We start from the raw sequence: 23,429 nt of genomic DNA, 5'->3' as shown, positions 1-23,429 counted from the left end.
ACGTTAGTCATTGACTTCTAAACCTGCACAATTTAACTGTTTTTTAAAGAAAATCGCCTTACCTGCATAAATAAGATGTCGGGCTGTACACCGCGTTCTTGCAGCAAATATTACCCATGCTGAAAGCAGCTGTTATTCAAGAAACACAGACATTACAGAAACATTTTTCAATCACACGCGGGCCACCACAGACAACATTATCGGCTGTCTCTCCTGCTCCCACATCGACTGGACGGAAGCGGGGTGGGCAGATGGCAGGGCTGTGTACCTCCACCAGGTGTTGTGCGATCACGTGGTTCGAGTGTCGAGGAAGGGACTCCACCGATACGGACGGTTGTCTTCGAGCTCCTTTCCGATACTCCGCAGGCAAAAGATAGCGCTGTTTCTAAGGAAACAGACTCCACAAGTAACCGTTGCCACGCTGGCATTGTTCTCGCGCAGCATACGCACACACTGCCATTCCGCTGCTGGCCCACCGGAAACACCTGGAAACGGCTACGAAAGTTGACGGTTGTTGCTGTACCGAGTTAAAACGCGTCTCTCGAGAGTTCGTGATCTCCATAAGTTGTACGCCACTTGACACAAGCCCTAAGTTACGGCCACCGTTGGATTTGGAAAGATGACACAACTCACGAGGAAATTCGTCTTTATTTGAAGAAGCAGCGAGGAGGTCACACAACACTACGCTTGCTTACGGCTGCCTCGGTAGGTGGCGGTGAACTTTCTACTGCGTTCTGTCGTCTTTCTACCGTTACAATAGTCCAGTTGTGACCTCGTAGACAAGTAGTCGTCCTTCCACGCACTACTTCACTTCGGGGACGTCTTATGACGCGGTAAACTGTGGTCGTTTCTCGAGGGATGGAGAGATGGGAGTCTTAAGAGTTCTGTGAAGATGATCCTACTGTTGGTGACTCACACGCGCGACCTGTGGGTCATTAAGGAGTAGAGAATGAAACTTCATAAGCCGTTAGGGGATTCCGTAATTAAGTAACGCGAAGTTAATTCCTTAAACAGATCCCTGCTTAATCAGAGAAAGCAATCAAGACTGACCAACTGTGAATCTCCACTACTTCACCAACGTGTGCAGTTCTCGTTCTCTGGAATCCCATCATGACTTATAGAAATGGAACGTTTGTTGTTTTGACAGTTTAAGGTCACCTTCGACACATTAAACTCAGATCCGCCGATAAGAATCAACACCTGCCTGTTCACCCACAGAAAAGCCACCACGCTTGTAACACAAATGGATTTCACACTTACGAATGGGTAGTTTCCTGAAGAAATATTCGGAATTCCGATGTCAACGTACCATCAACCCCTGACCTTGCGAGCCTAATGGAAGCCTGATCGTCAGATAAACCAGATTAACTTTTCTGCAAACAACTTTTTAGTTAACGGCAAACAACAAGTATCGAATATCACGCTTTGATACCACTCACCAGCAGAAACATGTGAAAATATTTCGCAGCCATTCAAAATAGAACAGAGTTGGAGTGAGGATAATGTGACCATGTTATAGTCAGTAATTTTTTAAATTATTATTAGTTTATGCACTTTTTGTTATAACGGAGAACACGTTGTATGATAAAATAGAAACTTTCACAGTAATCCACATTCCTTAACAATGACCTTCAACAACACATACAGAGATTTAAAAAGTAATTACTACTCACATACTTATGTGTACTGGAAAATATACGCTTGTTCCTAACTTCTCTCTCTTCCCTTCACGAAATAGCAAAAAAATTTCCCATCTTGCTATTATTGTTAAAGTTTTATATAGACCAACGATTGTTCTGAGCACGTTTATAGGATTCTTTGAGTAATTTTTTTTATTAAAATTGAAAATAATAGTTATTACTGAGAGTTGTCTTCCTATAATTAATATGACGATCCCGTCGAGGTTACAGCTCCCCGCAGAGCAGAGCAGAGCAGATCCAGACACTTTCTTTGGTGGGGGGGGGATATGACAAGTGATTACCAGTAACTGAAACTAGCACATTAAGCTCGAAAATAGCTTAAATTTATCTCGAATTTTTAACCAGACTTTATATAATAAAATATTCGTATTATAAACACAATACAGATAGTTACCACACAACTTAAGATCACAAAACACACAAAATTTGTTTCGCTTTACTGTCGGATGCTGGAGGGAACGCTTGTCCACTCCAGGATCCCACCAGAGAGGTCGGAAATAAAGAAAATAAATCAGAAAGGTCGGAAATAAAGTTGAAGTTAGCAACAGATATTAGTAATGTTAACTTTAATAGCTAAAGAGCTTCAAGTAAGGTTATATAATTCGGTCGTACTATTAGTGCAAATGCAGAATTTATGTACGGAAAGCAAACTAAGTGTGCTAAATATAAACAATTTCATCATTTATGTACGTTATCGACGTACATAAATGATGAAATTGCACTAATAGTACAACAAAATAAATAAATTTCTGTTTATACTCCGGGACAGCCACATGCGGTCAGAGGAGTTCACAAGTTAGAGAAGTACAAGAAACATTACTGTATTTAGCGGTCCTGAGGTCCACGTGACTTCTAAACAAGGACTACGGTCACTTGAAGCGCGTGTACTACTGCACCCTCGCCCTTGAAGGAAAACGCCTTTTTCGTTGAACTTTACGATGTCATTAAAGCGGTGGTTGATAAAGGATACGCGGATCCTAAGAGAAAAATAGCACTTCTCTGTGTGGCAGATTTCCCAAAGAATTTTCGTAGCAGGAACTTTGATTACTCCACTCCTTTCAGATAAGATTACGTGCACGATAGTCTAGATTTTCACAAAAGTCAAACAACCCACAAACCTACTTAAAAGAAAATAAAAAGAAAAATCAGCACTTTCTAATTACCTATTCGAGTCGCGTTTCCAACGATACGAAAGCGAACTCCCTTCGCTCTTTCATTAGTTCCGCCTGGAAAACAATTCCAAAGCATTCATCAGCTTTTCTTATATTCGTTAGAAAGTTGAAAGGTAGTCTTTTGTCAGTCAGCAGATTTCTTAAGCTCCCTGGTATGCGCAAGGTACACAACTTTTGTATCCTTCAAGTATAATCTGTCATTTAATACCCTTAACTTTTATTCTGGCCTTTGTCCACTCGGCTAAGAAACTAGATATTTCGCTTACTCTACTGTTAATCCTCAGAAGTGCGAACGAATACCAAAAAATATGAACAAAATGATCGCAGTCAAAGAGCTTCAGCACTTGCAACATACAGAATTACATTTAACATAAATTAGGTTCAAAGCCACTGTTAAAAAACGTGGATAAAAGCTTAAAAACTTGACCTACATCTTCCTACCATTACAAGCAGGTAAGCCTAAACAAACTTCGTTGCCATAACGACAATGACTCGAGGAAAACTGCTTCGTTTAATGCAGGTTGCTATGAAACCTGTAGCACGGAGCTCTTGCGAGTTTTTACGTCCACAACTGGTTTTTTGTGGCGAATATCTGCTTATAAAATAAGTGCTCTATTTCTTTAAGGGTAATCAGCCTTTTGAAATTTTCCTATTTGTAGTGTCCGCAGAAATGAGTGCATTTTTATTCGTCATAAAAAAAAAAAAAACAAAACAGGAGGAGGCGGGGGGGGGGGAACACTTGTACCTGTGTTTTTATCGGAGTTGGTCAGCTACCGTTAGCCTAATTACGTTTACGATATACATAAATAGACTATTTACGACAGTTTGTTCCGCAATCTGGCTTTGCAAGTCCGGAAATAATGGGACAGGGACCTCAAGTACAAAAACCTACCGTTTTCATTCACCTTCCTCGCTTTTGGTTGTCTTTCCTTTCCTTTATTTTATTTTTTTAACAGAAAATAAAAAGATTTTCTTTACATATTAATTTAGCGCGGGATAACACGATTGATTAAATAATCTCAAAATCCACGTCCACTTCAGATGAACGCGAATTTATGGAGTTGATCTTTTAAGAAGGAAATTGTTGAAAAAGGACATACACTGAATATTTAGAAAAAATGTTCTTGCCCTTAGAAATATTTGGCACATCGGCTACTCAAGACAGTTCTTTGGTTTTTTTTTTTTTTTTTTTTTTTTTTGGGTACAAAAACATGGTCAGATCAATACCAAAGCTTGGATCCTTTTAAAAACTTCGGCCTTGAAATAGCCGGTATCTTTGTATCAAATTTAATGCAGTAAGCTAGTACATTTCCCCTGCGCACTCCCCTTAAAGAGAACTGCTATACAAATCCTACTTGACAGCCACCCATCACTTGAAGTTTTAATAAATACTCAAGTACAGTCAAGCATTGGAGCCGAACTACTGGGGAGGGAAGAGTTACAGTTAGGGGAGGTTGTTATTGTTGTTAGTCTTTAGGAGCACCAGTGACTTGGCCCATACTGTGCTATTGTGTATTATGTCTGTAGAAATAGTGTTAACAGACCGATTTGCATGTTTTTCCGGCTCAAAAACCCAGAGGATTTTTTCCTGTGAATTAACGGAGAAACCCTACTTCTTCGTCCCATGCTAACTGCAGCCTCAAGTGAAGAGGACTTTCGAATTCATCCAGTCTTAGACGGGAATCGAATCCAGGCCTCTCCAAACAAGTGACGAAACCACTATATTGTCAAGTAAGACAGTGAGGGAAGCCAAATATTGTTACGGCTCCCCGAGAGGAGGATTTTTAACCCTTGAGGCACTTTATTAGATAATCGAACACGCCTGAAATGGAAAGCAATACGCCTATTCACCTAACATGTGTATTTCACGAACTCCTGCAACTACGCAATTTGTAACTCATTCACTACGGCCCTTCTACAAAATTGAATATCATTTTCGTGGAATTTCTCTTTAAATAGCCACTCTTACACAACGTGTGTTTTATAAAACGTTAATTTAGTCTTACGGACTCGTAAGACTAAATAGCCGAGTGGTCAGGAGTGATTTATAAAGCTTTTTGAGTTCATCGTGGTATTCATGATTTATTTTAAACTCCACTGACCTTGGTGGTCGTGCCATAGTAAAAACAAGAACATTTTTTTAAATGTGCAACAAGGCTAAAAAAATTAACTTTTTTTTTTTTTTAATATAAAACCATATGGTATAAGAGTGGTTATTTAAAGAGAAAAGTTCCATGAAAAAATCACCACGTAATGTCACTTCCTAATTATATTATCATTTTGTTAACCTTCGCTGAGTAACGCTAACTGTATTGGAGGTCAGAATTAATGCAACGATCACAAAAACTAAAATATTCTTAATTTGGGAAGTAAATCAAAATTTGGACAGGGAGAAAATTAGGGCTAATAACAACAGATTAAAACGACGCTCCAAGAGGCAAGTTTAAAAATCAATTTGCAGTTGCATCCGGTGACTATGCACATCTTTCACTACCATCCCATGCTCAATAAGTGGATGACACCAAAGAGCAAAGTAACCAATCCTACTACACGACAGCTAATTTCCAAGTTGAATTCGCTTCCTGTGAATATCCTATGTGGAATTTAGGTTCAGCAACTACACTAAGATCTTTAGTCTGCAGGCACTTTTGCATTAGGTGAGCTCTATGGAGAAAGACGCTCTCACACATAAAGAAATCGGAGCCAACAGCATCCCTAAAACTCGTATTTATGACTCAAAGATCTTAACTGCAGCTCTGGGCATTCAGGGCGAAATGATCTTATTGCCCAGGACCATCACATCATTGCTATCTTTTTTCTGGTAATGATAGGATTGTATAGGGTACCTCAGATCAGGCGACAGCCGGAAATTGAATGCAAAGTGGATTTATACTCACGAGAGAAGACTGCAAATTGATACCAAGATGTCGCTGGGGTGCATATCCAACAAACTGAGATAGGCCCTCCTCCGTGGTAATTTCTTTGAAAAAAAAAAATAATAATAATCTTACTGAGTTTACAGATAACAGCTTAAAGGTGTGATGTCATCTCACTATTCTGCTCTGTCATTAAACCAATATATCGCTCGTCTTGGGCTGAGGTGACTCCTGAAATATCTTTTCCTGAGCTGTGAGGCAAAGGATTTCATCAATTGAAAATATTTTTGTTGACAATACCTTTCTCGATAGATTCTCTCATCCTACGATGTTGTGTTTCAAGTCGCACTCCATCATGAGGAGTGTTGTTAACCACGATGACTTGCCCTTTGTAAGTGAAATCATGAGATTGGCGCCTCTGAGAAGTAACATCCTCGTGCCTTCGTCCAGGCTTGAGTAATTAGCAAATTGCAATGGAGATATATCGAAGTTTGATTGGGTATTTGAACTTTGCAGGAAAAATAACATTTTCACCTTCTAATTTGCTATATTTTTAAAATGTTGGCGAAAAATGGGGTGTTCCATTAATTTAAGTTAATCATGTGGAGCTTTATTTTACATACTGTATATAATAAATTTATTGCAAAAAAAATCTTTTCGCTCCCTGTTAAAATTCAGGGTGATTCTTGTAGGTTTGACATTGTTGAATTCAAATATGCAACCATATTGCTGTAACGCCCACCAATTTTAAAAGAAGGGATTAAATTCGAAACGTTTCTAGTAAACAAGATTTCATGTATTTTAAGAAAATGTTACATAAAGTACTAAATATTGAACAATGGTTCTATTAAGCTTATTCTATTTACAAAAATGTTTATCTGATAACAAAACACTTGTTTTGTCATTTTTTGCCTTTTATAATCGTCGATTTGTGTCTCGTACGAGATTCCAACAGTAGTCTGCCGACATATTTGGACTCCATTTTCCCTGGTATCTTTTTTCCATTTGAGAAATATCTTGGCGAAACCGTTCACCGTGCTCATCGGAGAGCGCTGTCTGCCAAGTTTTCAGGAAAAAAGTCTAAATGGAAATGTAGGAAATGAAGCTCTAACGACAGGTCTGTTTTCGGTCATTAACCTACGATATTTGAAAATTGAGGGTGATGAGAACTTTTTAAGCACATTTCGGTTTTTAGAACATATTTCCTACGAGAATCTGTGGAAATTATTTCAGGGAGGAAATTGATGCCAACAGTGTCATCAAACTTAAGGAAATGAACTTACAATTAATTATTAATGATATTAAACTAAATAATTTCAAATCTTTTTTACAAAAAACATGAGTAAATTTGAAAACGAACTTTATACAACTGATACAACAATTTTCCAATGAGGCTGCAACACTCCACCGTATCTGTTACCACCACGAGTATGATTTATTAACGGTGAGGTTCGCGTTTAGAATTAGGAAACTATTGTCGGAAAATAAATTGCAATTTTTGTCTCAAAATGAGACGCACTTTCTTTAGTATTAGACATAGAATGACAAAACTATATTCCTGGCGCATTATAACCTTCGATGTTTTTACGCCATAAAAACGAAAATCAAATCAAATAAAACAGAAACATTATATTCACATTAACGTTTTGATCTCATCCAATATTTGTATAACATAGAAAGCTGCCGATAGAAAACAGAACCGCTTTTCATTCATTCAATCCACAGAGAAATCTGAGTTCAATACAAGAATCCCTACATCGAGCAAGAAGTAAGGAGCAAAGCTATCATCTATTTATTAACATAATGCACACGGAATAAAATATTTAGGTATCACAATATGACCTTTAAACGTTCAACTTGTTTCCTTTTGGTGGAGATCAGTTTTGAGTTAAGCTTGAACGATGGTGTAACAACCGAAGCACCTTCCTCCAGCCTAAAAGTTAAGGGATTTAATGGTACAACTCCTTGTGATATGAGGGGAAGCACTCTGAATGTCTTAGATGCAGAAATACCTAATCACCAATCTTATCTGAGTTCCCTCCGTTGAAAGTTTGCATACCTTACAAGCAGCAGACTCTCTTGGATTATAAACGCTTCGAGTTCATGAAGTTTTATATCTTAATGAGATGCAAAGTGGGTGATCGCGTAGACTTTCTGCCCACCTCACTTTTGATATCATTTGCGCCCAGCACTAGCAAATAATAATAAAAAAATAAGTTATTTATAGGTCACGACAAGTAATAATTATCGTGACTTTCCGTCCACTTTGTTTCTTACACGGGATGGTTAATTGAATTATCGCATTCCATTTAAGGGCGTTAATCCGTCTGTAACGTTTAATTTTTTTAAATGAATTTAAGCATTTCACAACCGTATTTAGATCGCGGGTATACTGTTATATAGTGGTTTTGCTAATTTTCATTCGTTTGGATAGGCTTGGGTTTGAATCCCGTCGGAGAATGGGAGGAATTCGCAAAAACTTCAATCAGACTGTGATTCGCCGATCTCATATAGAGGGGGTATAGTTTTCGCCATGTGATTTATTTGGGTTTCTCAGCCCGCACAACATGCAAATCGGCGAGTGAACACATTTTTATAGCCATAATATACCGATGTACTGTCAGTGTGGTAACTAAGATGCTTTGGTATTCTCAGAACGTGAGAGATCAATATTAATGGACTTCTGCCCTTTTCCTTCATATATTTGCTTGTTCTATTTAAAAAAAGAAAAAAAAAAAAAGAGAATGAGCTTTATTATAGAAATAGTCATCAACTTAATGGACATTGAATCTCATTGGAACTAAATATTTTGGTTAAATCTGTGTAGCGCAACCCCTCATATACTAAACGCATTGCAACCGCAGTATTTACATTCAAAGCTAATTTTACCTCATCACGGAACGATTTGGACAATACCGCTTAACATGCCGTTCAGTATTCATATTTTAAAATTTCTCCATAAGAGCAATTTTACGATGCACATTAAAAGCCATCTTACTACAGTTAGCCTGATCTGGTAACCTAAAATGGTAGTTAAACACTTCTGATAACGAGGGGTTGCATTCTTGACGGGCGCATTTAAATGACTACCTAAATACAAGGCCCTCGTTTTGTAGAAATTCCGCATAACAAAAGCTGATAACCCAGGCATGTCCATAATGTCTTTATAGTGCTTCCGGTGTTATTGCATTACGAAAAGCCTTATAGGATGCCAAATTACTGCAATTTGATCAAAGCATACACTATCAAATATTGTTCGCCATCATTTTGTAAATCTTGAAACCTACTTTTCTTGTGTGAAATTGCTTGATATTTTTTCGTCCCGTAATGATGGAGCAGCTTCTTGAGATCTATAAATGTGCCCATGTCACGAGGAGAAATCCCTTCCTTCTAACTAGGGCAACTGCGAGTAATAAGTGTGTTAGTAGGTTTCCATATATTCTGAGAAATAACCAGCTAGTAAACTGGCTATTCTCTACAGCGGTTTCGTGAGGGTATCATTTGGGTAAATTGCAGAGCTGGACAAGTGTTTACCGTCCGTACAAACAAACAAAACACTGATTGTCATCTTGGACCAGTAGGTAGCGATGTAGGGTGATGGATGCCGAACTTTCAGCAATACAGTAGAGAGCTTCCGATCAAGGACTGTCAATTCGGATCTGCCTCGCTTAAGCAGAAAGTTTGGAATGACTCGGAAGAGCATATCCTATCGTGTACATGTCCTGAATGCACTTATTAGTGTAACAGAGCCGAGGTAAGCAAAATTTATCGAGACTCCATGCGGTATCAGTACATTGGCGACCAGGGGCAGACCAAATCAGCCACGTTGTGAAAAAAAGTCCATAAAAATTCGTCGCGTCATTCACTGAATTCGAACTCGGGCATTTTTCCAGTCGGTGTAGAAAGAGGGTGATTATATCCACCGTGTTACACGCGAGGGCAGGCTGTCACGTAATAACGGATAATGATAAACATGTTATATAATGATAGACTGCTCAATTTAAAGTTGGTATACGACGAACTGCATTTTAATGAACAAAATAGCCTACTGTGATTTATTATAATACCTGGTTACATTTGTTGCAAAGAAGGCAGATATCAAGTAAACAATGTAAATAATAAAAATATCAACACTAGGAGGAAAGATCTTTGGATACTTCGGGGGGAAAAAAACTCTAAAGTTCATTTTTTGAATCTTGTAACCTCCTGATTGTTAGACTCTGAAAATAGATACCATACTGATCCGACACCACATTGCTCAATATAAAATTCAAACTACATGCTCAAAAACGCCACTTTTGGATTAGATAATATAAATCGTGCCGCGATAATCTCATTGCGACTGTTCACAACAACTTTCCTCACTCCTAATTTTCTGATCAAATGATTTCCTAGACTTGACTGAGTGGGAAATAATGAGTTGTGAAATTATGTATTATAGAGGCGTTGTCTTGTTGTGGCTGTTGACCTCCTCTCCTTCCTGACGCTATAGGTTTTTGTCATCTGCATTCAGTACAACTCTTCTGTGGAAGATTGAAAAGCAAGATTTCTAATTATTGAGTACCTTTGACTGGGATGATGACAAGGATCATTATGCTCTTCCGTGGCAGTGGTCTCTTGTAAGGTTGATATTTCAAGTTGAGTAACGTTGTTTTGGACCAGCTAATGTTAATGGGCTGTGACAGTCTCATTGTGGCTGTTCATAGCAATCATCACCATTAAATTTTTGATCAAATTTTCCCTAATTTTACCGCGTGGCAATCAATGCTTTATAGAGAAACAGTCTCATTGCGGCTGTCGTTTCCCTGTTGATGCTACTGGCTTTATCATCTGCTTCTAATACGCCTCTTCTCGTAAAGATGTATTTCATTGCTGTGTATCTTGGAGCTGGAGTGACGAATGTCAACATGCTTCCTGTGGCAGTATTCCCATCGTGACTACTTCCCACCGGCTGTCCTTTTAAATGCTTTTGTATATAGTTCAAGTATTAACTTTTAAATTTTCTTGCGTTAATAATATCTAATAGCTAAATTCAAGTAAGATAAAATATCAGAATTTCAGAGTAAAATAATTACTAGATTAATTTACACAGGTTTTTTTTTTTTTTTTTTTGCTGGCTCCCTGGCTTGGGCAACCTGGGAGCGAGATTGCTGGCGCCCACCGGTATTGCACTATCTCCGGAGGGTGCGGGATTGTGTGTGTTTCAGCACTACAGGTGATGGTGGACCTAAACCAGCACATTAGGCTCACGCGAGCGCCAACGCTTTTTTTCGGGCCTGATCTGCAGAGGTTCTGCACCATCACAGATGAACAAGGCGAAGATGGGCAAATGCCTAGGAGCCACCAGCGATACCACACACACACACACACACACACACACACACACACACACACACACACACACACACACACACACACACACACACGACGAAACATTGTATTTGCGAGCAAGGTAAATTTGGAATATCACTTTAAACTGTTTCTAAGTCCGAAATATGGTTCCAAAAAAAAAAAAAAAAAAAAAATGGCAAGTAAAGTTATGCAATTAAGGTACAGTAATCCTAGAGTGAAGACTGGTATTACGATTCAGTCTGATGTGAAATGTTCCATGTAGTGTAAACAGGGAGCTAGGAAGGCACATCTTGACCTGTCCATGGCTTATAGTATCTTTGATAGCAGGGAGGAGGATGTCATAATCCCTCCATACAAGACTTTGGTAAGATCACATTTGGAATATTGCATTCACGTCTGGAAGACCGTAATTCAAAAAAGGACAGTTTTGCAGAGGGTTCAAAGAAGGGTGGGCAGATAGATCAGTGAAGAGTGCACATCGATGTACATATGAAGAGCGACTTTGATGTGGACTACAAAGTTTGACATCTAGACATGAAAGGTGAATCTGACTGAAGTGCGTTGATGTTATTATTTATATAGCGAGTGCATTAGCACCTAAGGCCATATTGCGCTGTGCGTATTACTCTATTCAAGTTACGTTCACGGACCGATTTGCATGTCATTATGGGCTGAAAACCCCGAAATAACTCATGGGGAACCAGGCTCATTAACTAAATTTCATACATGAAATCTGTCACCGAATGGAAAACAGATCCAACATCACTAATCTAAACTGTGTTCGAACTTAGAATGAAATGAACAATGAAAGCTGTGTTAACACAGAAACAGGTTTTAAAAATTCTCATTTTAGGATGGGGACCGGTTTCCAAAACACATCCACATCTGAAAAATGACTGTTGGAATAAACCACCGCTGAGTTATGAGGAGGTGAGAAGTTCATTTAAATTTAAGCAGGGGTTGAGTAAACACTTGAAAGAAATGGTTAAATGAAATGCGGGAAGATGACGCTGGTTATATTATGAAATTACACTTTTTAAAAACAAATATTCGTTTAAATTACCTCCATTTGCATCACGTCCCGTTCCATGTACCGCTTAAGTATTAATACACTCAATCCATAGATTCTGCTATCATTGCAATCAATCGATAATCTTTTTTGAAATTCTATTTTTTTAAAGAAATATAACGTAGCTTTTGCTATATTAAATAATCGAAATATGAAATTCTTTTATTTCCGTAATCCAGTCAAGTACCTCTTATATATTCTTTGCTGAATACCCATGACATCGACAGATCATTTCTTCGAGTTTCAATTTCCTTTCTGGAGAAAAGAAGACGCAAGGAAGCAAGGTTCAGGAGGGGGAACGCAGAAGAACCAGAAAAATATTTCAGTATTAGTCGTAAAGCGCAAGAGAGCCCTGCGCTTCTGCCAAACCAGAGGAGGGGAAAAAAAACCAAAAACACCTATTTAACTCCTCCTTATGTAGTATCTCTCCAGCTGAGCTCTGAATTTCCCGAAGCTATTAGCCTCAACTGCCCATGCTGGGCCATGCAGGCAACTTACTTCAATAATTAACAACTCGCTGGCTCTTTTAGCCAAAAGAAAACTTCCTGCAATCTGGTCTAAGCTATCGGACATACAGCTCTTTCCGCCTTTGAATCTCCAAAGCCACCTGAATATTGGATAACGTGGCTTCTTCAAAGCTGTTTGTAATGCGTTACGCGTTTTTGAAACTGCTTTACCAAACATCGCAAAGACAGCACATTTTGTAAGGCCATGTTTCGTAGGAGAACTGCCCCCGAGCCACAGCACTCCGGCTACTTTGAGTCCGTTGCTTTGCTGCTCTAGTCTGAGGACCATTTCCGTTTAAATTCAATTTAATTGAATACTGCACTAAACTACCTAAATACCTAAATGCAATAACACGTATTACGCTATCAAGTCTATGTTGTATGTATTACGCTATATCGTTACGTTCATAGTTTTAAATCAGTTATTACCTTACTAGATATAGAATTTCTTAGCTTATGTTTATACAATAGTGAAAAATTCATTTATGTAGAGATCTTTAGAATCTAATACCTGATACATGGATAAGAATATTTTGTAATATTTTAACAGCGTAATGCTCCTGAAATGATGTGTTAACAATGTGAAGGCTTTAAGCTTCATTTTGTAATAGACTTTCTGGTTGTTACAAATGGAGTTCGTTCCAGCCCAGGTCAACCAGTGATGACACCAACGCAAAGCTGTAAAATATCTTTAAATACAATCGATTTATTTACACAGTAGGACGTCCAGACAGAATCAGAAGAATTTACAAGATGGAGAATACAAGAACACTACCGTATTTAGTGGTCACGTGAACGCCAGCTACGGTCAACTAAACGCGTGTGTACTACACTAGACTATCGACTCGGCCACAGCAAGCTTCAAATATTATCAAATTAAAGGATACTCTGCTTTTCTCCATATCATAGATAACCCAACAAACTTTATTTATTTTTTCCGTTAACTACTGCATGTAATCAGAAATTAAAATCATTTTGGCATGCATAAATTTACGAAAAAAATAATAAATAAAATAGGGCCATTCTTTGTTCTGACTATGGGTTGCTGCTATAAATGCCAAACTGGAAGCAGTCATCTAGAGACTGAATGAAGAGAAAGATGGGGTGGGGTGGGTTGGTCCAAGTTGCATACCGAGTAGGATAGGCTTGGAGATCAAACATAACTGAGAACACTATGAATGACAAGGGCAGGAATTTAGGTCTCTCTCTCTCTCTCTCTCTCTCTCTCTCTCTCTCTCTCTCTCTCTCTCTCTCATATTAATACATTATCGTGAATGTCCTCTGTAATCCCTGAATTAACTGGTCCTTTTTTATCTTCGTCACTCCTATATTCGCGAAGGCTTTCGTTATTACACTAAAAGAATTTTCTAGCGACTGATTAATAAAAAGTTCTGAACAGTTAACCTTCACGATAACAAATGCCAATTAATGAACTGGAAGGATCATAGCCTGGAAAAAGGTTTCCTAAAAGTGTTCACTGCCCATGCGGAATCATTCTGATGGCATCAAAATGATTCTGATAGGCAGTGAAAACTGTTCAGATGAGATGGGCCATGCTGTGTTTCAGTTACTGCAGAATGCAGCTTTGTGTATAAAGAATAGCATTGAATAATAGTCCTGTCACCGAATAATAGGAGGAGAACCAGATAATTAATCACACAACTTACAGCAGTGAAAGATGTTCTTAAGATTCAAAGGTCGAGCGTTTGTTTACATACATCCTCTAATATAAGCAATCATCCAGTCGCGATAAAGCTACCTGATAGTAAAGGTAGCATTGTTTTTGATGCCTCCATTGTTTGTCACAGTAGGGGGTTGTCTAAGTAAAATCGCTAGATGAAAAAATTATCGTGGGACAGTCGAAAACAACTACCATAACGAATAAAGATAATTGAAATTCTCCTTCGGCATTTTTTGCCGTTACACCCTGCACACTAAACAAGTATGAGGGGCTTGCTGTAAACTGCTGCGGTGTTACAATTGATATGAATTGATATGCGGTGTTACAATTGATATATATTGCATTTAAAGAAACGTCTCTGTATGAAAGCGCAAGGAAGCAACAGAATAAATCAACAGTGAATCCAGATCCTTATTATCCGGACTAGCCCCTGATGGAACAAAAGCGATTGTAGAGAATTAAAAAGGACAAATATCTCTTTCTGAAGAAAGTTAGCGTAACCGAACAGTGACTATTCGTAATTGTGTTTTTCCCTGCATTAATCACCATGATCTATATATTGCTTCACGACTGTTGCAATTAAATCAGTAAATCTATCATTAGATCTACATCATGAGGTTCACAGTTTAAGCACCGTCAGTTTAAAATGTATTGCATAAGATTTGAAAGGCGGAGTTATGTATGCTTTAACAAGAGACTCTTGAAGATTCTTGTAACTGAAAGATCAATGACATCAATTCATTTATGGACCTAAAAACAAAAAGTTTCTCAGTTCCATTTCATCCTAACTGGTTTTTGTGTCTGTGCCCTGACTGTGTGTTGTATGTGCGCGCGCGTGGACCCATCACAGAATCAAATGCTAGACGAAAAGCCTTAAATAGAAAATTAACTGATTGGAGTCGTGGTAGGTAATAAAATTGTTCAAACTGAAATAGTAAAAAGTCAACTTATGAAGGTAATCCTAACGCATTTTCCAAAGTTAAAAGCTCTCTGGGAACAGAGTTTGATTAACTGAAGCGCTACAAGTGAGCTTTGAAGAAATAGCAAGCTACATAGCAATCTAAGATTTTTGCCATTGACGTTAAGTATATCTATAGATAGCTGATTTACGAACCGACGAATATAATTTTGAAAATATAAATGATAAAAGTGAATTTATTGGAGAAAAAAAAATTCCAAACGAGAAATTTTGTTACTAAAATAATCTCTGTTAACACTTTTTTCGTTTTAGCTCTTTTTTTTTTTTTTCTTTGTTCACTTTGAATTAAGAACTAAGCAGCGTCATTTAGGATGGTTTCCTAAACAAGAAATTAGCTTTCCTGTGTCACCTAAATATTATGAATTTATATATTATATGTATTAATATTAATTATGCATACTTATTATAAATTGATGTGCTAGCAACTCTCAAAATTTTTCAATTTAGTATTTGCTAATGAACTTCGACAGTTTATTCTCAGTCAAAATGGGGGAAAAAAAAAAAAAAAAAAAGTGTAAACTGAAAATTGACAACTAGTTCTTAAAATTTTATGGTTGAAAAATAAAATAAATTCATTAAATTGATTTTTCACCTATAAAATAACAATTGATTAAATTTCATAAACTGTTCAATTTTTTAAATATAGTTGCGCCATCTAGTAGAGTACATAAGAACTTTGTGTGAAAAATTGCACCTATATACAATACAGTATTGTTCGCTGGGGCCAAGAAGGTAAATTACAAATTACGCCACGAGACGGCCCAGACAGAAGCGAATTATTGTGTTTATACAGTATTTTAATTTTTGCTGATTACTATGTATCTCTCTCTCTCTCTCTCTCTCTCTCTCTCTCTCTTCCCCCAATCAGCTGCATTTACCTGGCCATAAAATGATACGCCACTGTTAAGATAAAACATTAATAAAAACCAGTTCTTATTAATATTTTGTGTAACTTCCAATTAAATATTCTGTAATTTAGAACTTTACAGTCTAATCAAAATTCTGAATCTGCTAATTATTTACATATTCATTACTTCAATTATTAACTTATTTTATAACAAAAAAAAGGCATTAATTTATTATTTTGAAATTAATATCGAGAAACCAAGCGATAATATTTCCCAAAACTGTAAAGACGCCCCGGTTTCGAATTCCTTTAGATTGATTTAGGAAGTGTGGCTGACGACCTGTCTGTAACACTCCTCGACGGTTCCTGGAAAGGAATTATTAAAGGTGTCAGAGCTATCTGGGTTCAGTGAGTATTTCCCGTATTGGGTGGTTTATGTATGGAGGTGGTCAAAGATAATTATCACTATGTACAATTGGGCGCATCATGATGTATTCTACTATACTTTGAAGAAAGTAGAAGCGACGATCTTCTACTTTCTACCTGTACTTTTAAGATGAATGGTGTTGTCCTAAAAAAAATAATAAATATAATGTAATACCAACGCGCAAAACAAACGGGAAAGGGCAACATTTTAATCCACTTACAGAACTAATTTACTATTTCAGAAATTAATATACGAATTAAATGTGAATTAATTAATAATTAAACAAAAATGTTCTTTTGTGAATAATTATTTATTGTATTATTTTCATACTAACATGACTATAACCCAATTACGATAATAATATACAACATATAATCAAACCAACGTAAGAATAAAAAGGAGATTGAAACAAAGCGCGAAAAAACAATAAAAGATGTATTTATGTCATAATATTGCTACACTGTTTGTATTTAAGCTTTTATAAATCACAATTCCTTTAGATAAATTTTCTGATATTCGCTTTTACAAGAAGTCTTACATGATGAGAGCCTTGTCGATCAATTCGGCCCAGGAAAGATTGTGCAAGGCTCAAGGGTTAGAATTTTTTCAGCCTGGACTGTACTTGTTAACAGGAGAGACTGCTTCTACAGGGATGGGATACACTTAAATAGAAAGGGTGCAAGAATATTTGCTGATGCTATAGAGGCAGTGTTACGTGGGTCGGAACACTGCTAGATTGGGGGGGGGGGGTACAAAGACTAACAGTAGCCGTTGGCGGAGGTGAAAGTGATTCTTGCACTGCTTCTATTGGAATGAGCAGAAGCCTGAAAAACAAGTTGCAGGATATTTCAGAGACTGCTGGGAGTCATTGCGGTACAAGTAAACACATGGGTTGTGTTAGGGTAGCTAAGAATAGAAACAGGTGCATGTATACTTGCGTGTACACCAATGCTAGGAGTTTAGTAAATAAATTTGATGAATTTGAGGTATTGCTCAAAACATCAAAGGCAGATATCGTTGGGATTTCAGAGATTTGGTGTCACACAGATATAAGGAATACAGAACTGGAATTTGGGGTGTACAATGTGTACAGACAGGATAGGAAGGGAGGAGGGGTTATGCTATTAGTTAAGAAACACATAAAATCCAAGGAAGTGAAGCCAGTCGACATCGCTGGACAGTGCAGTGTCGAGTCAGTTTGGTGTGACATAAGCATTGGGAGATCAAAATTGAGAGTAGGAGTGTGCTATAGGCCTGATGAGTATAATGAGCAATTTGCAGAGAAATAGAGTGGGCCAGTACATCAGAGTCTTATAATGTGGGATTTTAATTTCCCAGATATTGACTGGAATTTGCGGGTTGGTCACTCACACACTAGAAAAGGCTTTTGTGGATTTATTGGATGATTGTTTTCTACATCAGCATGTTCGGGAGGCAACTATAGGGAGTAATACTCTTGATTTGATTATCATTAGTGATTCTTGATGCATTAAGAATCTGCAGATAAACGAACCACTAGATGGCAGTGATCAGTGTGCTGAAGTGGGATTTACTCAAAGAGGTAACTACCATCAGGGGTAAAGGGAAGGGTTATTGCTTTAGTAAAGGCGACTACGATGGTCTGAGACAGTATTTAAATTCTATACAGTGGGACCAACTGAAGATGTTACCAACAGCAAACTCAAAATGGGAAGCATTCAAAGAACTTATCTTGGAAGCTACTAGGCTTTACATACCAACTAAGAAATATTGTTCAAGGTTTAGGCCTAAATGGATGTTAGATGAACTGATGAGACATATGACAAAGAAGAAAAATGCATGGGATACATATAAATTAACACGAGACATAGAAGCCTATGATAGATACAAGTTGATCTGTAACCAAGTTATAAAGGAGGTTAGGCAGGCAAAGGCAGATTGCGAGAAATCAAAGAAAAACAGCAAAGAGTTCTTTACTTATGTAACTCTAGAAGGAAGGGGATGAATCAGATTGGTCCACTTGATATCGATGGGTCAACTGTTGATGATCTTGCTCAGGTAGCTAACAAACTAAATGAATATTTTGCATCGACATTCACACATGAGGAGTTATTCAGCGAGGGGAATGCCAGAGGTGTATTCAACTCTGGCAGTAAGCTAGAGAATCTTGTAATAATTGAGAGCAAAGTGGAGGAGAAATTGTTGAAGATAAACACAAGAAAGGCACCTGGGGTGGATGGGATCTATCCAGTTATATTAAAGGAGGCAGCAAAGGAAGTAAGCAAACCCTTAGCCATAATTATGAGAGTTTCCTTGGACTCAGGGGAGGTACCCACAAACTGGAGATGTGCAAATGTGACCCCAATTCACAAAGGAGGATCAAAGGCTGACACAAGTAATTATAGAACTGTGAGTTTAACTTCTGTTCCAGGAAAATTAATGGAGGCACTGGTTAAAGAAGCACTGCAGGATCATCTAGACAAGACTTCAGTTATAGCTCGGACACAGCATGGTTTTGTTAAGGGGAAGTCTTGCCTGACCAATTTGATGCAGTCACAAAAGAAATGGATGCAGGGAATAACTTTGATATTATATACTTGGATCTTAGAAAGGCTTTTGATACTGTTGCACATGGAAGACTGCTGCACAAATTGGAGTAGTGTGGCACTGGAGGCAAATTGCTGCTATGGATAAAGGGGTAGTTGAGGGGGAGAAGACAGAGAGTGGTAATCAATGGACACTGCTCATCGTGGACTAATGTTATTAGTGGAGTTCCTCAGGGTTCAGTATTGGGTCCATTATTGTTTTCTGTATTTATAAATGATATTGATGATAGTATATCAAGCTTAATGTCCAAGTTTGCAGATGATACAAAGGTTGGCAGGGTTGTCAAGGACACTACTGACACTATGCTGCTGCTGCAACAGGATCTGGAAAGGTTGAGCAGATGGGCTGAGAGGTGGCAAATGAAGTTTAACATTGACAAATGTAAAGTACTACATATGGGAAACAGCAACCCCAGAGCAACGTATCAACTCTGTGGTACTACACTGACAGTGAAAAGGACCTGGGGGTAATTGTGCAAGCAGATATGAAGTTCTCTGAGCAGTGCAGACGGGCTGCAAGAGTAGCTCATGGTGTCTTGTCAATGATATACAGGAATTTTTCTAGCAGGGATAAGGAGGTGATTATACCCTTGTATAAGGCAATGGTCAGGCCACACCTTGAGTACTGTATACCGTTCTGGAGGCCTCATTTCAGGAAGGATGTAGAGCTGCTGAAACGAGTACAGAGAAGGGCAACAAGATTAGTGAATGGAACAAAGGGGTGCTCTTACGAAGAAAGACTTAAATTTTGAAAAGTACAGTGTCTGGAGACTAGGCACCGGCGAGGTGATCTGATAGAGGTGTATAAAGCCTTGAATCGTTTGAGCATACTCAATGCTGATGGGATTCTTCCTCTTGCTCAGAATAATCACCTGAGAGGGCATAAATTCAGATTAAGGAAAGACATATGATGCAAGAAAGCTTGCTTTCTTGCATCATATGCCTCTACTAATGCTAATACCAGTGCAGCGTATAAGCAACCAAGCAAACCATTTGGAAAATGCCAGTAGAAGATGTGGGAAAATTTTTCCTCCCACAAAGGATTTATAGACACGATCTATTGAATCCTAATGGTATCATGTCTCAACTTTTACCTTGAAAATATTTTTAAAATATGAAGTACTCGATATATGTATTTACCTAAAAATAAATAAATAAAACAAAATAGAAAGAATATATCCCTGCATAGAGTTTCCACCTGAAGGCTAGTTAATTCCAAAAGATTTTCTGGCAATTAATTCCGGGAAAGGATGGAAACATTGCCTAGATCTACTCTACTCCAGATATTTCTGAAACTAAATCTCTTCAAGCTTTTTTTGTACAACAAACTACGCCAATTTCTTTCAAGTATTTCCGACTGTAACATCGATATTTGAAATGATTTTCAAGGATTCCTTAACGATTGTAGCAGTAGTGGTGGTGATGACGCAAGAAAACAAGTTTATAAACATCAGCCAAAAAAAAAAAAAAAAAAAAAACACACACACACACACACACCCTATGTACCCTGTAAGCACGAAAAATGTTTTATGTGAAAACATCTTTGACGAAAATCAGAACCGATTTAAAATCGAACAGCTAGAACCGAAATTATGAATGATGTAACGTTTTATGCTCACGCCCGCTACTTCCTAAATGACGTCTGGCATACTTCCTAAATTTCGTCCCGCAATGTCGTGACCAATAGGTTTTACTTCAGTCCGAAATATTTAGTATAAACGATGTAGCGTTTTTTGCTCACGCCCGCTACTTACTTTATCAAATCAATGTTAGTGACATCATTAGCGTCATTTAGGAAGTGATATAATTTGCGTAACTTTCGTTTCACATTTTCGTGACAAATTGGTTTTACTTCAGTCCGAAATTTAGTAGGTGCCGCCAAAGTTGTTTTCACATAAAAAAACAAACAATAAAACCACTACACACTTCTCCCATCCATAACCTCCAAGAATTTATCTAATTCTTCCTTGAATTTATTCAAACCATCCACTTTCACAACAGATAGAAGCCTGTTCCAACAATCAACCACCCGCTGTCTAACTTAAATTTATTCCCCCTCGTGTGTGTAGTCTCAGAAAGAGGAAGAATGCTATTCACACTCAGCTTACTCAATACATTCAAGGTCTTAAACACCTCAAGATCACTCCTCAGGTACATAGTCCCCAGAAGCTGCAATTTGCAGAACTGAAGCCTTTCTAGGTAAGAGCAACGTTTTGTTATCCTTCACCAGTCAGGTTACCCTTCTCTGTAGGCTACATCTTTCCAAAAGTGAGGCTACCAGACCTGTATACAATACTCAAGATGCCACATAACCATGGCCTTGCACAAAGGGATAATCACCTACTTATCCCTGCTGGCAATGTTTTTTGTCTATCATTGACAACACCCTATGAGCTGTTCTGGGGTCATGTCTGCACTACTCAGAAAATTTCATATCTGACTGCACAAGTACCCCCCCCCCACCACAGGTCCTTTTCATTTTCCACCACCCTCAGTTGTAAGTTGCTCTGGGATTACTGCTACCCATATGCACTACCTTGCATTTGTCAACATTTGTTGTTGACAAATGGCAGGGGCGCCTCCGTAGCCAGGTGGACAGGAGCAGCAGCAGTGCGTAACACACGCTTCTTGATTAGAGCGGGGTTCGAGCCAGTGACCACCAAATACGGAGGATGCGGAAAGGTCAGGGAATGACCACCGCATATCCCCGGAGCAATATGGCCTTAGTTGCTAATGCTCCTAAAAATCAAATAACAAATGGCAGTTAAAGTTTAACATCTCTCATCGCATGGGCCCAATTTTTCTAGATCTTGCTGTAGTAGCTCACCTGATTGACTGTCGTTAACCACCCTGCTAACTTTTGCATCATCTGCAAACTTTGACATTAAGCCTGATATACCTTCATCAGCATCATTAATAAATTTTAAAACCAACAAATGGGCACTGAACCCTGAAAACATTGGTCTGCGAAGAGCGGTGCCCATTGATAACCACTCTCAAACCACTGATCAGGGATCAGCAGTTTATCATATTCCATTAAAGTAGTCCATGAATAAAGTAACTGTTTCATATCACATAAGCTTGATTCTGCCTCCTTTAAAAGAGGTTCAGTGTAGGCAGGGGCTGAAATAGAAAATTTTACGAAACGGAACGCTCGTTAAAAAAATGTATATGTATATATCATTTTTAATATGTTTATATATCATTATACGAGGTATTATCATTACGAGGTATATGTATATATATCATTTTTAATAGTCAAGTAGATAGATGATACCGAAAAACAGGAATGGCGTCCCGGTGAGTTTCGATCCATCCCGAGCTCCGACTGCATGCTTTTTTGAAAGTGCTCCAACTCGCAATAGCAATCATTTCGAAAACCAGTACTCAAACTGTATAATATTAACAATATTTGGCGAATAAAATGAGATACAATGTATTATTTGTCAGAAGTTTATCCAGCATGCGAAAACATTAAGCACTGATTCTCAGTGGTTCTGAAATTTGGACACAACGGTTAAGATATGGTGCCGCCGTAGCCTAGTGGTCAGGCGCGCGGGTGCGTAGTACACGTGCCTTGAGTGACCGGGGTTCAAGCCCATGACTGCTGAATACGGTGCTGTTTCTTGTATTTAATCTATCATGCGAACTCCTCTGACCGTTTGGTCGTCCCGGAGTAAAAACAGAAAATTTATTTATATCTTATTACAAGTTCAGTTGTCCGAATCAGACCAACGGGCAATCAAATTCATGAATCACTGGAGTTAACATGGGCGTCCGCAGAGGGGGACAAACGGGGAACTTGCCCCTCTCTGGGATCGAGTAAAAAATTCCGCAAATTATAATCGTAAAAGTGATTGAGATATGTAACCTTACACCCTCGACCATGGGACGCTTTGTCTGCCTTAAAATTTTATTACTGGTTGGCCGGTTTCGGCCCTCGGCGGGGTAACCATAGAACACGTGGTTCATCTATTGCAGCAATAGAACACTTGTTCCTGTTTTTGGTTCATCCACTGATATTCCCCAAACTTTACCAGAAGTTTTGGAACATTACGACTATTTCCTTTCTATTAATTCGGCAATAACTATTGGTATGACATTACCTGTTACGACTTGTACCATTGAAAGAAGTTTCAGCACCTTGAGACGTGGGAAAACATGGTTAAGGTGTCCACAATCTCAGAAACTCGCTTATCAGGTTTATGTATGATTAGTGTGCACAGGAAGAAACT

At 38.2% G+C, this 23,429-nt stretch overlaps 1 protein-coding gene across 2 annotated transcripts in view; it reads right to left on the bottom strand.

The window, feature by feature from the left end:
* Positions 1–23,429, bottom strand: part of LOC150090966 (uncharacterized) — a 308,945-nt gene that overhangs the window by 224,664 nt on the left and 60,852 nt on the right. The window contains exon 1 of one of the 2 annotated variants that reach the window (XM_090373641.1): positions 63–1,029. The exons of the other annotated variant lie outside the window; for it this stretch is intronic. Within the exon in view, the coding sequence (XP_090229767.1) occupies positions 63–118 (56 nt within the window). The 5' untranslated portion in view covers positions 119–1,029. Of the gene's footprint in view, positions 1–62; positions 1,030–23,429 lie in introns of those variants that run through there. 2 annotated transcript variants of the gene reach the window in all.

This window comes from Mastigoproctus giganteus, chromosome 1 (assembly GCF_048544385.1).
Source record: "Mastigoproctus giganteus isolate SK-2022 chromosome 1, ASM4854438v1, whole genome shotgun sequence".
NCBI classification, from domain to species: domain Eukaryota; kingdom Metazoa; phylum Arthropoda; class Arachnida; order Uropygi; family Thelyphonidae; genus Mastigoproctus; species Mastigoproctus giganteus.
This window is presented reverse-complemented; position numbering and strand designations above follow the sequence as displayed.